At 43.3% G+C, this 21,772-nt stretch overlaps 1 protein-coding gene across 2 annotated transcripts in view; it reads right to left on the bottom strand.

Moving 5' to 3' along the window:
* Positions 1–7,541: 7,541 nt before the first annotated feature.
* Positions 7,542–21,772, bottom strand: part of CMYA5 (cardiomyopathy associated 5) — a 101,382-nt gene continuing 87,151 nt past the window's right edge. For both annotated transcript variants that reach the window (XR_001818705.2, XM_017507351.2), the window contains 4 exons: positions 17,708–17,841; positions 16,024–16,123; positions 13,165–13,338; positions 7,542–8,400 (listed from right to left, as the gene is read on the bottom strand). Coding sequence is in view for 1 of the 2 variants with exons in the window: in XM_017507351.2 (XP_017362840.1) it covers positions 8,154–8,400; positions 13,165–13,338; positions 16,024–16,123; positions 17,708–17,841 (655 nt within the window). In the remaining variant the exon portion in view is untranslated. The remainder of the gene's footprint in view (positions 8,401–13,164; positions 13,339–16,023; positions 16,124–17,707; positions 17,842–21,772) is intronic.

The raw sequence follows: 21,772 nt of genomic DNA, 5'->3' as shown, positions 1-21,772 counted from the left end.
TGCCAGACCCTGAATTATTAATTAGTATTTTGTGAGCCTGATTAATGTGACTGAGAACCCCATGGGTCTGACAACTTTTGAAAGCTCTCCCAAGTCCAGTTTTGGAATCTTCAATGGAAAAACCATTCCTGAATTGTCATGATAATTTACCTCTGCCCACCCATGTACCTCCCCACATGAGTGCACACACATATACACATACAGATACAAACATACACATGTGAACACACACACGCTCACATGCACACAAAGATACACACAAGACCTGTTTAACCAGACAGCCTCTCCAGATGATGTCATTATCTCATCTTCCCTGTAACTGTAAAATCACACAATTAAAAAGATGTGCAACATTCAAATGTGCTTGTATATTTCTCCATTCTTGGTGGTTGTCAACTTTTCATAGTGGTCAGACACTCAATTCAGCCCAAAGTCACCTGGGTACAATAGCAGGTTTTTTCCCCACAGTTTGTCTCTAGGCTGGTCCTAATAGCAACGAATCAGCAGCAGCTGCTCCCCTTGAAATCAGGAAGTGAGCTGGGCTACAGGGACCCTGGACAGAGCTGAGAACGAGACGAAGAATGCCTGTTCTTCCCTCCCACCCATACGGGGCCCTTTCGGCGCTTCTCTACAGAAGCTGAAACCTGCAAAGGCCAGCCCAGGGGCCCTTATGAAACACCCATTTGATATTGAAAGACCTGATACCCAAACACTGGAAAGGCCGATTCTTTGCCATTGCATTCGCTCCTCATAACTATCCCTTTTGCCAACTCAGAATATAACAGAAAGGCCTTACTTGGCCTTCACAGCCATTAAGAACCGATCCCCAGCTATTCTCGGACTCCATCCACTACCATTCTCACCTCCTTGTTCCATGGCAGCCTCCCTGGGCTCCTCATTCTTCTTCTAATGCACGCCCATCCTGCTTCCTCAAGATCTCTACGGTTTCTATTCCTCCTTCATGGGATGCTCCTCCCTCACACACATCCACAGGGCTTGCTCCCTCACTTCGTTTTGATCTTTATACAAATATTATCTGATCAGAGATACTTTCCTATCATACTTAACACAGCAGCCCCTACCTGCTATTACTTTAATTTTTTTTTATTTTACTTTTATTTTATTATAGAGACAGGGTCTCACTATGCTGCCCACACTGGTCTCAAACTCCTGGCCTCAAGTGTCCTCCCACCTCGGCATTCCAAAGTGCTGGGATTACAGGTGTCAGCCACTCTGCCCAGCTGGTACTTCCTATTACTCTTTATTCTCTTCCCTGATGTACTTTTTTCCCCCTAGCTCTTATTTCCCATTGACATACAATACTTGAATTTATCGTCTGTTTTCCTCCACTAGAATGCAGGTTCCTAGAGAGCAGGGATTTTTGTTTGATTTAATGACTGCCATTTCCTTATGGGCTAAATGGTGCCCAACCCATAGTAAACACAAATAAAGATGTGCTGAATGAATGACTGGTGCTTCTCCTTCACCACTTTTTCTTTTTCTTAATTATTTTACCCACTTCCTCCTAAGTTATAAAATCTTAAAGTAGCATGTTGACTCTAGACAGGTGTCATTTTTCCTTGAAATCCTTCAAAGAGTAAAGTCCTTCATGGTACTAGGGCAACCCAAAATGAAGTCCAGTGAGTTCAAAAAGAATTTCAATCATTGGCTAGTTCTACAGAAAACCACAAAAGGGGAGATGCTAAGGGGATTCTAAAGCCATCCTCAGAGGTAATGCCCACATTCATCTTGGGAAAAGGAATGTGCTTTGGTTGGGAGAATTGCTTTAATGGGCCTTTTAGTTCTGCAAAGAGAAGTCTAGCACTTGGGGAGGATAGCAGAGGCCCAGAGAAGGGGTGCAACATTTTGCTCTCATAATATTATAAAAGATGTCTATACTGGTAAGAGAGGTGTTTTTATGTTTGATGTATTCTAATTTCATTGCCTGCTCTGAAAAACCAAAGCTTGAGCAGACGCTAAAACTTAAAGAATAAAGTAAAACAGAGAGGTTAGTCTGTTTAATGTGGCAGGAAAATGGGGTGAAAACATCAGAAGCGGTTCCTCACAATGCTGGATGTTTTCCATCCAGCTTCATGTTTACATATGAAGTTTTATGTATAAATACCTGCCCTCATTCACTCCAAGTCTTCAACAAAAGCCACGTTAACCCCTAACGATGTCAGCCTGTGTGAGCACTGCCTTAAGGAATCAAAGGAGCACCACGCCCATGTTTTGGGATGATGCAGACCAAATGGGCCTAGGGGAGCACTAAGAAGTAATGATGAGGTGGCCAGTGGCGAGGAGGAGCATTTGGAAGCAGGAGGTCAGAGGTGTTAACCAGACAATGTAATCGCCTACAGAAATTCTTGGAAATTTGGGATAGGAAACAGAATGCCTTGCAGTCAACATCACAACAGCATTTGGAGAGTAAAAGAAAAGGGGCCCTGAAGGAATGGAGGACTTGGAGACTTTGGGTCACGCTGGGTCACAATATTCAGGCTTGAATCTCAGTGGTTATCTGGTTTTCAAACATTATTTAACCACAGAAGGCTTTTTATCAAATAAATTTTAATATGGAACCCAATGTGTAATACAGATAAAAAATTAAGCTACCATGATGAAATGAGCAAGGGGTTTGAATTTCTGCCCACTTGGCCTTCCTGTTGGATCCCACATTGACCCTCAGGCACCTCCATGGAATCCCACTACTTCAGAAACACAGTTTAAACACCATCAATCTACAGCCCAAAGCAGGAATCTACCCTTTGACATTCCAGACAGTTGATGATTCTGCCTGAGTGCTCATGACCTGCTAAGCAACATGCCCCTTAGCCAGCTGTCACTGATGGGTGCTCTTCCTTCTCTTCAACTGAATTCCTCAACTTCTACCCATTGGTGGGACTTCCACCCACTGCTTTTAGTAGAAAAATCAAAATAAGCTTAATTCCTTCTGTGTAACAGCTCTTCAAATCTTCAAAGACCTCTTCTTTTTTTTTTTTTTTTTTTTGAGATGGAGTCTCACTCTGTCACCAGGCTGGAATGCAGTGGCACAATCTCGGCTTCTCGGCTCACTGCAACCTCCGCCTCCTGGGTTCAAGCAATTCTCCTGCCTCAGCCTCCCAAGTAGCTGGGACTACAGGTGCGCACCACCATGCCCAGCTAATTTTTGTATTTTTAGTAGAGACGGGGTTTCACCATGTTGGTCATAATGGTCTCGATCTACTGACCTTGTGATCCACCCACCTCAGCCTCCCAAAGTGCTGGGATTACAGGTGTGAGCCACTGCCCCCAGCCGGAAGATCTCTTATATCCTTCCCTAAGTTATTTTTGTTCCAAGCCAAATAGTCCTCATTTTTTTTAACTATTCTCAAACTATTATAAAGCTCATATATTACCTGGGGATCTGAAATTACAGATACTAATAGAAAAACAAGTTAGGCCTAGAAAGGGAGTTCACTTAGGACCAAAATAGGGGCACACGAAAGAGAGGCAGACTTTGAGGGTAATAAAGGAAAACGAGATACACTGATCTCCTGCTCTAAAAACAGCCCAGGATGTATGTTCCCTCCTGAGCACTGTGAGGGGGTGGAAATCAACTCCAACTTCACTCAGCTCAGGGATGTGCCTGGACTCACTCCCCAGCCCTAGAAGTCACCAAATCAGGACCTAGGGAGGTTGGCTATTGGCAGCAGAGGCACTCAGCTCTTCCTAATAGTATTCTTAGGCACACTGCAACATCCCTTAGCAGCTGGGCTCAGGAATTCAAGCCAAGAAGTGCTTAGCATGAGTTAATTTCACCTGATGTTAATTGGTCATATGCATATCTAGAGAGCTACTGATGCTTGGACAATGACATGGAATCCTTTTTTTTGAGATAGGGTCTCATTCTGACATCAAGGCTGGAGTGCAGTGGCAAGAACATGGCACTACAGGGGAGTGCTACCACACCTGGCTAATTTTTGGTATTTTTAGTAGAGACAGGGTTTTACCCAAATGCCCAGGCTGATCTCAAACTTCTGGTCTCAAGCAATCAACCTACCTCGCCTCTCAAAGTGCTAGGATTATAGGTGTGAGCCATCGTGCCTAGCCCATGGAATCTATTAATTGATGATAAGTGACATTCTATATGATGGATCCACCCGTTTCAGAGCAGGGTGTATCTGCCTGTTAGCACTGTTTAGTAATAATCATTGGATTGATGTTGCACTTGGTTTTGGTGGCACCTGTGGTAGTGAGGAAGGTGAGTTTCAAAGGTTATCCTTTACACACATAAAGGATAGCTAGAAAGTGTCTGTGACCAGCTCACATTCTATGAGAGACCATCACCACCACAGACAAAAGTTGAGCTTCCTGGCATCAAGCTGCAACTCACGTACACTGCTGGCAGTTTGAAGCCTGGAGACAAGAGTTCACACCATGTAACCCAGTAGTGGGAGGCCAGAGGCCTGCACCTGAGACCTCAGGAGCCCTTTCCACACCTGTCCTTCTTCTGTGTGGCTGTACTGTTTCCTCTGCCTGTAATAAAGCTGTTCCACCAATGTAAACTGTTTGAGTCCTATGGGTTCTTTCAGCAACTCAACACTTGGGATGATTAATGAGTAATGAACGCTATGAGGATGAGAAGGACTTCAGATACAGACCTCGGAGGCCTTAAGGATGCTTCTGATGGGAGAGTGTTGTGTTTGGACTTTAAGCACACATCTTAGTAAGTGGGTGTGATGAGGTACAATATTATAAATACTGTTGGACTTCAAGGAACTATCTCCAGATAACAGGAACATGTTCTGGTTTGCTCTAATAGAAAAATATTTCTGACTTCAATAACAAATATGTCCATCTAAGGTTGCCAGGTGTGTATGCAAACAGATAATGGCCATAGTGTTAATTCTCATTTCTTCCCCACCCCACAAACTCCTTTATTTTGACCCCATATCTTCTAGAAGCAGCACTGTATTTCTATATGATAAAGTATTTTCTCCACAAACAGAATGTTATAGACTCTTTTGAACTCTCAAACAACCGTGTGAAAATAGTGCTGGGCATAAATGGTGCTGGGCATAAATTAAGGTCACTGGTATTGTAACCTCATGTCTTTCAAGAGTTATGGCAGCACCAACAACAAAACAGAAGCTCAGGAAGGAAGTCAGTTCCAGGGGGAAGAGAAAATGTATGCATGCATGTGTGTGCACACCCGTAATTCTCACGCACCACACATATGTGGGGAAATGATCTATGTAAGGAATGAAGCAAAATATAATCACTGTAGTCTCACATCAGAATCTGAGCTGTATCTAAATCCACGCTCTGCCAGCTGTGACTGTGAACAAGATCAGTTATTTAACTGCTCTGAGACTAGTTTCCTCATGTATAAAATAGCAACCATTTTTATTCTGCAAGGTTTTGATTAGGACTAAAAGAGAGAATTCATGTGCTGTACCTGTTATTAATAAACACCATTGACAGATTTCCAGAGGAGCAATTTTGACCAAAATTTGCTAACTTCCTTCCCTCCCTCTGAGGTCTGTGTTATATGAAGAGGAAGGACAAAAGGAAGGGAAAATGAAAATCAAAGAAGGACCAAGGAAGAAAAACATTGCTTGACCATGTGTGGAAAGTGTATTAATTTAGTTCTACCTGTCTGTGCTAGAATAATGCCCAAGGACCAACCAAGAAATCGCCTATCAATCAATCAGCAGACAAAGGCTGCCTACACGTGGATCTCCTGACCCCAGAGCCCTACCTTCCACCGTCCCCTTGCCACAGAGTCAGAGACAGGAGGGTCACTCTCTGGGGACCTAGTGGAAGGCTGGACTTAGAGGATTTCTGGAGTCCTTTGTCATGTTGTCATATAAACTACAAAATGCTTTGCTAGTCCATAGGCTCATTTAACCTGGTGTTTACAATTATCCTGAAAAAAGGCATAACTATAGGATCTGAATTGCCCGAAGCAATTAATCTAGTAGGGGCTCAATCAAGATTCAAACCGAGTTCTTCCCATTATGGTGGTTTTCTCCTTTATACCAGAGCTGCTTCCAACCTGATGGTAGATGCCGCTGACGCTCAGTCCCCTTTATCCTCTGCTAGCGAGGGTGCATGCGCAGTTTTCAACATACCTTGTCAGGTGTCTGTGTTTCTCATTTACTCTTGCTGAGGGCTGTCTCACGACTAGGAAATGCAGCTGGGAAAGGTGGGGGGTGGGAATGACTCCAGGCCACCTTCAACAATAGGGGTTGGGCAGGAATGGTTCAGTGCCAGCTACTGGCATGTTCCGTGTGGTTTCCAGAGGGGCCTCCAGCAGGGGTGAGCCCAGCTGCCCACAGTGGTAATAACCCACTCATAACACATGCCCTTTGTTGACTTTCCTCACTTCTCAAATGTTCTTCCTGGAATAACTCCTAGGTAAACAACAGGCACTGAATCTTGAAGTTTGTCTACTTTTGGAGGAACCCAAACTGAGACAAATTCTACAGTTCATGTAATTATACAGTCACAGCAAAAAAAAAAAAAAAAAAAAAAACAACCCAAAAACAAACAAAAAAAACAACAGTAATAATGGCCACGGGTGGCTGAGCAGTCAGAACCTGAAGATAACATTTTCAAGGATTGAAAAAGTGAAGCTAGCATTCTCGGCAAAGCAGCAAGTTACTTCTCCAGTTTCACGAAGACTCCATCTTGCCAGCAACTGCTGAAATTGCAATCAGGGCGGTGATGGCCTCCACAGGCTCTAGTAAGGCAGTTACAGATCCGGTTCGGATTTTCTAGCTATTAAACAAGAGATTTTAGAATCCATTCAGAAAGAAGGATATTATTTCTCAATTCAAGAAAACATCTGGGCTGGGCGCAGTAGCTCATGCCTGTAATCCCAGCACTTTGGGAGTCCGAGGCAGGTGGATCAACTGAGGTCAGGAGTTCAAGACCATCCTGGCCAATATGGCGAACACCTGTGTCTACTAAAGAAGAAAATACAAAAATTAGCCAGGCATGGTGGCGCATGCCTGTAGTCCCAGCTACTCAGGAGGCTGAGGCATGAGAATTGCTTGAACCTGGGAGGCAGAAGTTGCAGTGAGGCAAGATGGTGCACTCCAGCCTGGGCAGAAGAGCANAAAAAGAGAGAGAGAGAGAGAGAGAAGAAAAGAAAAAGAAAAAAAATAAAAAAGAAAGAAAAAATCGGAATAAATGTTTTAAAGTGTTTTTTTAAAATTACAAGTGTGATCAACACATTTACATTACAGGAGACAAGCACAATCATCTCAATATACATTCTAGATGTATCCACTTTGCACACATATTTTAGAAAGATTTTGAGGGATTCAACATCTTAAAATGACTACTTAATTTTAGTAAAAAGAGATTCCCAGCTTCTGTTAATTGACTGTAACTATGGTCAGAGTGATTAAAGTGTTTGTGTATGTATACAATTCTCACAGGAAAATCAATAGTAGCGCACCCCAAAGAAGTGTGATGAGTTTTACTCTGCAGTTTGTCTTGCTCCAGAGATGCCAGACTAGTAAGTTACAGGGAATAAGTTCATACAACATGACTGGTTTTATAGACTCTAACCATTTATTTAACAAAATGGAAACTTCTAATATCTAGCACTTTTCTACATTTAAACTTTTAGAGAAGAGAGACGTATGTTCTACAGTATACATTATTACAAAAGTGTTCATTATAAATTTAAATCAGCTAAAACACTTTTTCTAATGATCAGGATTCATCATCCTTTGGTACAGTAAGGTGACATTTTGTGGAAAGCGTCCATGTCTCTTTGTCAGAGGAGATGTCTTACCAGCGCAACCTTCCTTCTCTCCCACCTGTCCATCAGAGGATTTCCTTTACCAATAAAACAGATGGAAGTCCACTTTTCTCTTTTGTGTCCCAACTCAAGTGTAGACCTTTTAATTTAGGAAAGAACTCAAACACATATAAACCAAAGAGTGAAGGCTGTTGTTTTCATTCTCTTTACTCACACTCTGCTCTGTAAAGTCAAGGTTTTCTTGTTGATTTTGTTCACGTGCTGATTGCTATGCATGCAGCCATCATTAATGCAAATGTGTGGGAGACTTTTGGAATAATGTATAGCATCCAAAGGAATGAACAGCAGGCCCCCTGAAATTTAAATTGCTGCTCTTGCAAATTCTGAAAGCCAAGGATCACTTGTGCCTTACAGAATCCGGGGGCTCTATCCCCAGGTGCAAAGTACATTTTCCAGGTTTCTCCAGGGCAAAGGCAGGGTGGACGCCCTCATTAAACCTGTGCCTGATGACAAAGAGCAGCTGGCCACTCTCCGCATTGATGAAGACAAGTCTCTGGTTGTTGTAGTCCAGCAGGATGCCTACTCTGGCTGGACGCTCAGTAACATGAACATCGCTCATGATGCCACTGTAGAAAAATGTGTATCTGAAATGAAAGAGAATGGGAAACGTAAAACTCTGGAAATCTCAAAGAACTTGATAAGGAAAGTCACTTAGGAGTAACCAATTTTTCAGTTAGTAACTCCACTTCACAATAAGGAGTTGCAATAATGCTGTCCCCACTACTTTCATCTCTTCTGGATGCTGAAATGCAGAGCTCATCCCAACAGATGAGGGTGTTTAATAATTTTGCTCCTTCTGCATTAGGAGGCAGTCCCAGAATAACCAACATATACCTCCCTTGTGATTTTGCTCCACATTCTAATTCTTTCCCAGCTGCCCACATGTTTTAACTACCGCATTCATGGCGTGTCATTCTTTTGAATAAAACTCCTTTGAGGCTGCCATGTATTTTTAAAAGTACCGCAGGCTTGCCTTCCATACAATGTATTAATTTTACAGTTTTAAAAATTTATAGGTAACTTACATAAGGGCCTTTATGAAGTTTCAGAAATATTTCATTATTTTTGCCAACTTCATCCTTTGTTCCCACTCCCCCTTCCCCAAACCAACTTTCCTTTACATTTTCTCAAGGTTTTCTGCAGCCTTGCCGCGAGTGGGGCTGCCTTGGATTCCTCTCTTTCATTCGGACAAACTCAATTCAACAACTATTCCTTGCGCATATCTGTGTATCCAGCACTTTCCTAGATGCTCTGGGGGATGTGAAGGACATGAAGCACTGTCCTGGCCCACTGGGATCCCACATCATATGGAGCAGGAAGGAAAAACTGCCGCATTTGAAACTCGGACCAGGCCTGAGAATGGCTCCCAGAGCACAGATCTTAAAGTTGACTAAACACATTTAATGAACCTGTTTGGGTTGTGAAGGGAAAGGTTCAAGGCTGGGAAGGAGAAATTGCTGACCAGAAAAGCTCAATTGCTCTATGCAAAAAGATAACACCAGTTTGGGGTTTTCTCCTAGTAGTCTTAGAAACTGAGAATGCGGCCCCAAAAGTCAGGGCAGGGATGGAATGAGAGATGGAGGAAAAGAGATGAGAGAAAGATCTAGGGATGCGTAGGCTGGAGGGGTGGGAGCACAGCAACACCAGGGTGGTTTGGGCCTAAGAATCTGAGTAAGTGACAGGTCTAGCAGGGAGGGCTGAGGATCTTTAAGACTTGCAACCTCTGTCTTAAGGCCCAGAAGCTCAAGTGCGAGTATTTAGGGGATGGCAAGTTGGCAACTTCATTGCAGAAAGCAGCTCACGTGGAAGGGCAGAGGCTGATGGTGGTGGGGAGATAAGTGGGACTTTTGAGTTGATAAAAGACCTTTTCAATGCCTTGCTAATGAGAGAGATGCCAGAACACTACAACATCTGGAACCTGCAGGGCAGACTAAACGTTTCAGGTAGCAATGATGGAGACTGGCAGTGTGAGGTGGGCTCTTGCAGAAGGCTTTGGGAGCACATGGGCTCACATTCAGCCAGAAAGAACAGGCAGGACTTGAATAGATGAAAAAGAAAGAGAAAAATCCACTTAGTAAGGGCAGCAGCCGTGATGGTGAGGTAGCCGAAAAAGCCTGTATGTGACAGAGAAAGTCACCATTGGCCTGTTGGGTTTGGACAGGACACGGGGGTGACTTTTAGGATGGTACATGGATAAGCAAGTCAGGAGCCAGGCCCTAGTCCGGCCCCGTCTCATACAGGAGCCACTAGACATGTGTGGCTACTTCCATTAAAATTAAAGTTGACAAAAATTTAAAATTCAGTTTTTCAGTTCTACTGGCCACACTTCAAGTGTTTACTAGCCACGTGTGGCACCATTTTTCTCTTATTGCAGAATGTTCTATTGCATAACGCTGGTCTAGAGGGTTCTGAATGACTAAATGCGCCATTTCTCCTCCCCTAATTGGAAGGTCCCCAGTCCCTGCAGGCCCAGCGCTGGTCATTCCTTGAGCCAGTCACTGCCCTGGAGGACAAGTGAGGAAGGCATTCCCTGAATCCTTGTCTCCACCAGTTCTGCAGGATGCAGAACCTGACCAGCCCTGTTTCTGTATCCATTTCTAGCAGAGCGCATCATTCTTCCACTAACCTCAACTCTGGCCTGAAACCAAGCCTGTCTGCATGGGGCCTGACTCCCTACCTGGCTTTGAACAGAGACTTGACTGGTTTCTGTTCAAACGAGAATCATCCAGAAGCCTGCTCTGATCACCTGCATGATCCTGGAATTGCCTCCCCTCCCCCCAGTGGACTGAGGACCCCCACTCCCTTGAATCCCACCTCTGGCCCACACTCAGCGCAGACCCCTTTGGACACTGGTGGTAACTCCCCCCAGGGCTCCTCGCCCCCAGCCTGGCCACATTCTTTCTGGCTTCCCCTCTTCGCTGTGTCCTGCAGGTGGTCCCACTCAAGTTCTGATACCACTTAGATATCTGTTTGTAGGTCTTTGAGCAGAAAAACCAGGGACATGATGAAAATGATGTTTTAGAACTATTTCCCAGTTGTGAGTGGGTAGAGACTCGAAGTGAGGGTGCAGACTGGGTGGCTGCTGCTGAAACTGCAGAGGAGGTGTGGAAGCCTTGAGCTAGCATGGCAAGTTTAGGAATGGACAGGAAGGAAACCAGCAGACTCTCCTGAGACGATCTTCACGCCTCCTTCCCAATTGTGACATCTGAAAGCCCAGATTCTGTGAGTAGAATCAAGAATAATATAGGTTGATTTCAATTCATTAAACCAGAAAAAGTAGAGGACAGGAGGGGCTCCCACAGGAGCATTCTCAAGAGTCCCAGAGGCCAGGGTGCCCCCATGTGAAGCCCTGGAAGCATGACAAGAGGGCCCTGAGCCCCACCTCTCTGTGCTGAGACCACACAAAGGGACACATTCTTTCTCTCAGAATCTATGGCACCCACTCCCAGCCTGAAAGAGCCAAAGACCAAGGCTGTCAGTGGAACTTGTCGACAAAATGTACAATTCTGTTTTCTAGAGTCCAGGAATTTGTTATTGGAGGTCAGTCCTTGGTGTGGGTTGTTTTTTTTTTTTTTTTTGGTTTTTTTTTTTTTTTTTTCAAGATTTGAGGGTGTAAGGACATTTTCACGAAATTAATAGGTAGTTACAGCTCTGAATCTACTAACTGTAAACCCTGAGTTTGAGTGATTTCAAACTCTGGGCAGGGGCTGGGTCCTTAAGCACTGCACAGCACTGAATATCAATGAATTATAATTGCTCTGACTTGATGAAATGTGTGACTTTAAGTAGTGCTTGGAGATGGTGCTCTAAGGAACCATCTCAGAATCAAACTGTCAAGCAGGATGCAGGAAGAAATATGCAGCCGGAGATATGCAAAATCCCAATCTGTGGGCCTTTTCTGGGAACCTGCAAGCACTGAAGGCTTCTTTTTAAAGCATTACATTTGAATAATGCCTCACATTTCTATGATACTTCACCGTTCCTAAGCTCTTCCCTGTACCTAGTTTCATGTGATCCTCACAACCCCAAAAGGTAGCGAGCCAGGCTTTACTGTCCCCTGCTGAGCGAGATGAAGCAACAAGGTATGCTCAAAGGGTTAACCCACTTATGGCAAACAACCAAGAGGAGGCTAATCAAGGATGGAGCCAGAACTAAAATTGGATTTCTGGTTCCTAGTCCAGTGTTCTTTCTATTAGACCATTCTGTGAGCATATTCAGATCATAATATGCCTGCCTAATCGCTCTGAGACGAACACAGGCTAATGGCTTTTCACATCAACCAACCAAACAGTATGGGTAATATAGAAAAGAGATTGGCAAACTTTTTCTGTAAAGGGACAGATGTAAATATCTGAGGATTTGGCAGCCATCAGTCAGCTCCACCATGGTAGTGCAAAACAATACATAAACAAATGAGCGTGACTGTGTTTCCACAAATCTATTTACACAGACAGGCAGCAGGTTACATGTGGCCTACGGGCTACAGTTTGCCAACCCCTGATATGGACCAATGTGGAGGGAGGTGTTGGAGATCCACTTCTTCCTCACTCCTGCTGATTCCTTCTCCTTGGAGGGGACTCCTTATAGCGTTACCCTTGTCGTCTCCCTCCACCCTGTGGTGAATTTAGAAGGAAAAACTGCGATGCAGAGCCCAGCAGCCCCTCCCTCTTCCCTATCTCTTACTCACTAGCTACCAGAGAGACGCACATCCTTCTCTGATTCTGCAGGGACCAACTCTGCCTTGTAGAGCTAGGAAGCTGGCCTGGCCTGGGCTCTGGTTGGGTAAGTCTGCCTCATAATAGGGTTTAATATAAGAAACCCTCTTGCCCTCAGGTATGATTCACACACTCTAAAATCAACTTCCTCAGTAATCAGTTTCGTCTCCACATGCTTGACTCTTGTTTTCTTTCCTTTTTTTTTTTTTTTCGAGACTGAGTCTCACTCTGTTGCCCAGGCTGGAATGCAGTGGCACAATTTCAGTTCACTACAACCTCCGCCTACCAGGTTCCAGTGATTCTCCTGCCTCAGCCTCCCAAGTAGCTGGGATTATAGGTGTGTGCCACCATGCCCAGCTAATTTTTGTATTTTTAGCAGAGACAGGATTTCACCATGTTGATCAGGCTGGTCTCGAACTTCTGACCTTGTGATCCATCTGCCTTGGCCTCCCAAAGTTCTGGGATTACAGGCTTGAGCCACCGTGCCTGGCCTTGGCTCTTGTTTTCTTTCTTCATTGGCTCAGAAGTTGGGCATGGAAGTGGGTGCTATTTATCAGGTCCCTCAGAGAGCCCTGCCTGGACACCCAAGCATAACATTTTGATAAAGAGGGGAGGGCCAGGGTTCCAGCTTACCTCTGTGGCTCAGAGCAGTGCATGCACCATGAGGTTTCCCCTTGTCCCAGGGTACCTGCCCGCATGGCCGAGCTGGAGCAGATGCCGAGTCGATATGCTGGGCAGTCTGTGACTGTGGTTTCCCAGTAATGCTGGCCGCAGGAAGGCAGTTCCTCACCCAGCACTGACGGGATTCTGTGGGCAAAGTCAATCAGAGTATGCTTAGTGCAGGAATCACCGGCCTGTATCTCGCGCACACGAATATTCATTCACAAACTCACACGGTTTAAGCAGGATTCTGCCCTTGGAAAGTGCTGGAATTTAACTAAAGATACCCTTTGTTCATTGTATCCCTAACCTTAACCAGATCACCACAGCACTCTCTAGACTCTCAGCAGGAATTTGACATATTTCCCCTGTCACATACATACAACATGCACGTTGTATGCTGCATGTTTTTCTTTTTCTGAGATGGAATTTTGCTGTTATTGCCCAGGCTGGAGTGCAATGGTGCGATCTCGGCTCACCACAACCTCCGCCTCCCGGGTTCCAGTGATTCACCTGCCTCAGCCTCCCGAGTAGCCAGGACTACAGGGATGTGCCACCATATCTGGCTAATTTTTTTTGCACTCTTAGTAGAGACGGGGTTTCTCCATGTTGGTCAGGCTGGTGGTCTCAAACTCCCAACCTCAGGTGATCCGCTCACCTCGGCCTCCCAAAGTGTTGGGATTACAGGCATGAGCCACCACACCCAGCCTGCTGCATCTCTTAAAAGAGCTGGGAATCAGGAAATAACTAGAATAATAGTAGGTCAAAAAGACATGCCGCAGTCTCTGCCTTTAAGGCGACTCCTCTTCATAAATACAAGGGAAGCAGGTAGGAAACATAATTTGCATAGCTTTTTTCCAAACCTTGCAAAAAAGAAATCTCCAAAACCTTAACCATAAGTTCTAGTACCTCCTGACCTTACTGGACACAGCCACCAAATGAGGTGCAGCTCTTAAGCAACAAGGCAGCTAGAGCTGGCCCGAGCAATGTAATTAACCAGGTATGATTAGTGGTCAACAGTCTGCAAGACTCTGGCCTTGTTGAACTGCAGTAGGTGCCCCTAAGAGGCTGGTTAAAGGTTTTTGTCTCACCTTAGCTATTTTTCCAAGCACCTCTGTGAAATGAACCAAAGCACTTTTAACTTCTGATGGGTGACCCTGTTTGCATGAATTGCTCAATTTTGCTTGGAAATGGCTGAGACAGCAAGGAAGGATTTTTAATTTAAGCAGCATTAATATTCAGTCAGCAACCTCTCCCTCTCCCCTCTAACAGATGAGAAAATGATTAATGCAAGGGAATGTATTTCACTTTTCATGTCTTTACCTAACAACCTCATTTCAGAGAGGTGGCTACTGACAAGCCCTCACCCTGGAGCAAAGCCCAGCATCCTGATATTTATGAGCTAATTTTCAGGTTAATAATAAATAAAATTCTATAAAACACATTACAGTTATCATCAGTTATTATCTGTGAACTCTTACCCTCCTCTACTCTATTTTTTTTCTTTTTGATGTTTTGAGGAATCCAAAAGACAGAAAAGCCCAATCCATTTCTCAAATCTCTTTTTTTCCCTGAACTCACTCATTTGTATATTTTTAGCACCTGCAATGTGCCAGGCCCCACGCTAGATTTGAGGGATTCCAAGATGCAGAGGGCGGGGCTTCTGCTCCAGGATGACGATCATGAAGTGGTTGACAAACTGCCCCACAAGTTATCTGTACTTTTATACAGATAAAATCAAAGGGTGCCAGGGTCCAGAGAAGCCTTGACCAGAGCCAGGAGCAGGTAACACCCAAGCTTGGCCACAGAGAGGCAAATAGCAGCATGACAGGGAAACAGTGCAAGTCACTGCTGGCTGGCTCAGTGTTTTCTTGGGAGCACCTGCCAGCCACCGGCACCAGGGCACGTCAGCAGCATCAGCAGCCTGTGCTTCACGTGGGTTGCAGTTTTCAAGAGTTTCACATACCTTCTCCAATTTTACCATTTTGGTATGCACAACAACCCCTAGAGCTTGCAGGCAAATTGCAAGGCAGCTTTCCCCACCCTGTCCTCTGCCTTTGCCTCTTCTTTTCTTTGATGCTTCCTTTTGTGGGAGCTACTATAAGGGCAAGATTCTGTGGCCAGAAACTAGAAACTCAATAAAATGTCCTTCTTTTCTATGCCTTTTTTTTTTTTTTTTTGAGACAGAGTCTCGCTCCCTGGCGGAGTGCAGTGGCACAATCTGGGCTCACTGCAACCTCCACCTCCCAGGTTCAAGTGATTCTCCTACCTCAGCCTCCCAAGTAGCTGAGAATTACAGGCCTGCACCACCACACCTGGTTAATTTTTGCATTTTTAGTAGAGATGGGGTTTCACCATGTTAGCCAGGCTGGTCTCAAACTCCTGATCTCAAATGATCTGCCCACCTTGGCCTCCCAAAGTGCTGGGATTACAGGCGTGAACCACTGTGCCCAGCCTCCTCTATACCTTTTTAAGAGGGTTGATACAATATCTGGTTTGCTATAGAAAAATAATCAAAGAATTACTGAACCCTTTTTTCCTCCACTGAACCAGAGATCATACCTTAAAATAGCCAGTTTTAAACAAAACCATCTGTGCCAATATTTCCAATAAAAATATTGACACTTTCTCCAAGTGATGAACTATCTATCCCTCAGTAGGGAACTACAGCCAAACAGTGTGGATGTGTGAACACTGATATTTGAGATCACGGCCCGGCATGTTCACTGCAACATGAATATGTTCAGGGAGGCCACCCTGAGGCAACACACCCTAAAACCAAGACCCTACTGCTGGGCCATCAGCCCACTTGTGCTTTCTTCTTCTACTTACTCTGTCAGCCGTCTCCTCTCAGCAAAGCTGATCACTGTCCCACTTGAGGAAATGTGTAGAGCAGGATGAGCTGTTTCTCTCAACAAGAGAAATCTGGTTCCTATTGCAGATGAGAAAGTAGGATTAAAACATAGCCATGTGGACCGGTGATGTCCCTGGGCTAAGCCCCACATTTCAGACCCTAGACTCTCTTTCCCCTAACATCAAAATCCCCCATGCAGTGTCTTCAGATCCACACTGAAAACTTCACTCATGATAAGGCCTTCATGGATGCTGGTGGCTGGTTACCTCTACCTGGTGCTGGTGCTGCAGGCATGTCCTCAGGGTGTACCCTCTATTAGCGCTCAGCTGCTATGCAAAGGGTGCTCCTTGCACCAGCAGCATCTACATCACCCGGAAACTAGTCAGAAATTCACACTCTCAGACCCACCGCAGCCCTCCTGACTTCCAATCTGTATTTTAACAAGATCCTCAGGAAAGCTGTGTGCATATTAAAATTTGGGGATGCACCGGTATAACCTACAGGAGAGATTCTAACAATGGGAGGACAGGCACCATATTGGAACTGTGGGGAGAACACTTCTGGGAAGGCAGCCATCGCGTCTTCTCTTCATAAACATCAGGCTTGCCCTGACTATATCACAAATGAGGCACAAGCACAAGATGTCGCTGGGGAAGCAGATCACCTGTGCCCCCTCAACATTGTGCCAGCTCTGGGTCTAGGATAAGATAATAAAATGGTCATCTTTCCATTCTTTACTTCCTTTCACAAAAGACACACACATATTTTTGTTGGCATCATCTAGGTATTTTCCCAAAAATGACATTGCATAGTTTTATCACTTCCATAAATTACTCTTGGTCATTCATTTAACAAACATTAACTATCACAAACTATGTGCCAGGCTTCAACAATTAACAGAACAAGACTGGTAACTTGTGCACAGAGTTCAAAGAATATCTCCAACCTACCACACATATCCACACACCATACCCACAAAGTATAGCACATTGTGAGCCCAATAAAAATCATCTGCAAGAGGCCAGGTGCAGTGGCTAATACCTGTAATCCCAGAACTTTGGGAGGCCAAGGCAGGTGGATCACCTGAGGTCAGGAGTTTGAGACTAGCCTGGCCAACATGGCAAAAAAACCCGTCTCTACTAAAAAAAATACAAGAATTAGCCAGACATGGTGGACATGCCTGTAATTCCAGCTACTCAGGAGGCTGAGGCATGAGAATCACTTAAATCCAGGAGGCGGAGGTTGCAGTGAGCCAAGATTGTGCCACTTCACTCCAGCCTGGGAGACAGAGCGAGACTCTGTGTCAAAAAAAAAAAAAAAAAAAAAAAAAAAAAAAAGATCATCTGGAGAGATTTCTAAAAACATAAATGTTTGAGCCCAACTCTAGATCAATTAACTCAGGATCTTAAGGAGTGGAGCCAGGGCATCAGTATTTTTTAAGCACCCTGACTGATTGCTAATAGGTAGCCAGGGTTGAGAACCTGTAAAGCAGAAAAACAAAAGAAATATCTTGACCTTTGACCAACCTTGTGTCCTCATGACAAAAAACTAGCACTGACAGTAGGTTTGGAGTTTATAAAGTTGCCCTCTAGGACATCTTCTCTGAGTGGTAAAAGGGAAGGAATCGCTTGGAAATAGCTCAGTGTACAAAGGAGAAAGTACCTCTGGTGGAGATGAGAGCAGCTTCACTCTGTTCACTCGTCCCAAATGCATTGATGGCTCTCACATAGAAAAAGTAGTTATCATTGGGTTGGAGGTTAACTTTCAGCTGGAGTCCTTTGATTCCAGAGAAAGATCTAAATACAGGGGGAAAATAATAATTTTAAATACAATGCCATGTGCTAAATGAGTCATATTTCAATTCGGTAGTGAATGCACATCTTTTATTAGCAACAAACAACTTATTTTCTTCCCCTTTTATGCCACTGGATTAGCAAGCCAGGTCCTACACAATGACCACTGTCCACTAAGATTACTTTATCAAATAATTTCTGTTATGTGCCTTCCAGAATGTTCTTTGGACTAGAACCAGACACTTAAAAAAAATTCAGAAAACAGACTACTTTTATGGTTGGTGAATCTCCAAGAATATATCCTTTTCTTTATCAATTGTTGGCTGAGAGAGCACTTGTGGATTAAGATGTTATTAAACTGATCTACAATGATTTTTTTTACATGATCATCATGCTAAAGCCACCGAAGTTAATAGAAACTGAAGATATTTAAAGAAGACAATATATTTTAAAGCAAACTCGATCCTGGCAAGAAAAGAGAATTCTAATTGAAAAAAAAAATCCTCAAAGTTGCTGTTCCTAAATTGCCTATTTAAATTAAAAGAAAATTGCTGATAGTGGTATCTAATTGGCAGTGGGCTTGGCAAGTACAGTGTAACAGCCCCACCACTTAATACAAATGGACTTGCTGGATTTGAAGATGGAGCTCTCTGAATCTGCCAACAAGCTGGAATAGTTTTGTGCTTCTTTCCCATTCTCTTTAATCTGTTTGATATCATAGCCTAGGGCATTAATCAAGAAAAAAAAAAAAAAAAAAAAGAGCAAGCAGGGCTCTTTCTTTAAACTTCCATTTGGAGAGTCCTTAGAGAGAGTTACAAGTTAGATTCCTTGCTAAGGAAGTTCCTAACCTGGGTGCTGGAAAGCCAGAGTCCTGCTCCTGGGAGATATAATGATTGTTAATGAATAGAATAGTACAGTACCCTTCATGCTCATTCTCAGAAGGGAAGGAGTTTTTGTTTGTTTGTTTTTGTTTTGTCATTAGTGAATACACCACAAAAACATCAGAATCCAAGAGTGGTCACTGTTCATCTACAGATGAATTTTTTTTTCCAGGCTATTTCTACTTTTGCTGACTTATTTCACTTCCTAATACCCATCTTAGAGAATAACACATGGAAAACCAGTAAAAGGAAAAAGTGTTCTTAACCCAGAAAACAAACTAATCTCAAACTTCTTAAAAGCGGAACATTTGTACAGAATAACCACTCCACCCCGACCCTACGTCTAAAAGGACAAAACTCACGCTGTGCTCCTCAGAAGGCAGGGGGAAGGGGAGCAAGGGGAGCACCCTGGACCTGCTTGTGTAACTGCTGCTCAGTGCCCGTGTCTGGAAAAGGTCAGTGCACACTCCTCAAATCATATTGGTTGTTATTTTAGAACTGATCACCCGACCAGGCCCTCAGGAGAGGACTGTCCTTAGATGCACTCAGACTGGATCAATGACATTGAGCCCTATGTCCACTGAGAACTAATTAGGCTTCAGTGAATTAATGAAAACCTATGTCCTATGATTGAGAATGTAATTTCTGACTAATATCTAGAATATTATTCTGGGGTAGATGTATTGCTTATCTTATTGGAATTGATGACTGAATAAATGTTTTAAATGAACATTAATTATAATTAGTAACAAAATTATTGTCTCACTAAGACATACTCAGCCTGAACTGAATTTCAGACTTCATTCGCTCTCTAAATAAATATGTATTGATCAGTTATCATGTGCCCAAGCCCTGTCTCTGCCTTTTATTCTGAGGGCTTGTTGAGGAGGTGGGGGTTGGAAAGGAGAAAGTAACAAGGATTGGTGGGGAAATTTTACCTTTAGAGACAAAGAGAACACACTGGCTTCATTTTATAACAATACACTTGTGAAATACCAAGGATACTGTTTTTTCAGGTAAGTGTTTGCCCTTAAGATGTATAAAGTCTGTCAAGGAGAAAATTCCACTTGTATAGTCAACTGCACACTCTGTCTCATTGCTCATTTGAAGAATAAAGGTTTACATGGTACTGAAGTCAAAATATGGTATCCGTTCTGCTTTTAGCGCATGATACAGGTCAGACAGATTTGACAAATATGCACAATGTGCTCACTGAATCTGTGAAATAAAAGCAGCAGGCATGTGAACAAAAGTAACATGAAATGTGGTGGTGTTTTATTGTTTACAAGTTGCCATCTTATGCCCAAGCACCAAGAAGAAAGCAAAAAAGTTTAGAACAAACAGTTCGTTTCCTTGTCTGCTTATTCTGACTCCACTCAGATGTCACCAAAGTTTTCATGTCAGCTGTCCCTGCTTTTTAGCCAAATGAAAACTTTGGAATTTGAGATCTAAAGAGGAGCACTCTTCCAGAGATTATGATTTTTTTAAATTTTAGAAACAAAAATTTGTCATCATTGCAACTAATTTCATATGACTTATAACAAGCATTGCAGTTTGCAGTAGAATTCAAGTTCACAGAATACCCAAACTAAGGTGAGTGATCAGATAGCAAATGAAGCCACAATAGTTTGTTGGTGCTTAGCTAAGAAGGGATTTTTATACCAGTAAATAACATGACTACGTGACTATGAGTGGAAGTCTACAGCCAATGATACATTTGAAAGACAATTTGAAATTTGACTCAAATGGTCTCATTTTGGGCCCAAAGTATGGGATTCTCTCTACAAGTGCTATAGTGCAATGGAAAAAGATGGCTTTATGCGTGGAGGTTCCAGACACGCGAGGGCAGTGAACAGCACAGCACCTAGAGCCTCTGAGCAGCAGCCACGCAGTTGATTGCTGGTGGAGGATGAGCTCAAGCGAGGTGGAACTTATCACAGAGCGCTGTGCCCATCAGGGCTTCAGAGGCCTTTCAACCTGCTCATCTCACCCTTGGTAGCTCCACTGCTATAAGCAGAGAGAAATGACTTAGAGGAGGCTTACTTCTTGGGCTGCCCTGCAAATGAGAGATGATCGGTCTCTTTCAGAGGCAAATGAGTGGAAGCCCCCAGCAGCTGGTGACTGTGAGGATGGCCTCGCTAGCTTGGGCCTTTTTATTTTTGGGTTTCTGCAAGGTGTGACTGGAAAGTGTGAAGCAATTAAGATGGACAGTGGGGCGAGAATCATTCCTGGTAGGAATTGAAAAGGATTTTTACGAAGTGAAAAATAATTGGGGACATAATGCTTAAGGGGGATATTAAAAGCATTCCTGTTAAGTCAGAGAGAATATGAGGTTAAAAAAGTTGGGAGGTAGGAGGTAAAATTATTACCATTTGCAGATGATAGCACCGTTTATCTAGAGAACCAAAGAAAATCAGCTGAAAAACTCTTACATAATAAGATAATTCAGTAAGATTGCTAGACATAAAACTAATACAAGAAATCAAAAGCCTTCATATACAAATAACAACTAGATAGGAGATAGAATGAAAAATCTTATTTAGAAAAGTGACAGACATAAAATATGTATAAAGATATAAGATCTATATAAAGAACATTTTTTAAGTAGCTACTGAGGGAAACACACAAAAGACTTGAGTAAAGGGAAAGGCACAACAGTTCTTGGACAGAAAAATGCAACATCATAAAAACTTCAATTCTCCCTAAGGTAATCTATAAATTTAACATGATCTCTAAAAATAGCAAATTGTCAGAGGCAGGCTGATGGAGGAGGCTATGCATCCTGATTCTAAAGATCATATAAAATATAAACTAGCAAATAGAAAAAAATATCAGTAAGGGGCAACCTAATCTACCAGGAATTCTAAATTATAAAGCTATAATAATAAAACCAGTATTGTCCTGGGGCATAAACAGATGGATCAACAGACAGATTATAAAGGTCAGGCATAGAGCCAAACATATTGGCTTGGTATATAATAATGGAAGTATTTCAGATAGGAAAGGGAAAATGATGGGCTTTCCTGTTGGGACAGCTAGGTAGCCATACTAAA

This window comes from Cebus imitator, unplaced genomic scaffold (assembly GCF_001604975.1).
Source record: "Cebus imitator isolate Cc_AM_T3 unplaced genomic scaffold, Cebus_imitator-1.0 Scaffold16, whole genome shotgun sequence".
NCBI classification, from domain to species: Eukaryota; Metazoa; Chordata; class Mammalia; order Primates; family Cebidae; genus Cebus; species Cebus imitator.
The sequence above is the reverse complement of the archived record's forward strand: the minus strand, read 5'-3'. Positions and strand labels throughout refer to the sequence as shown.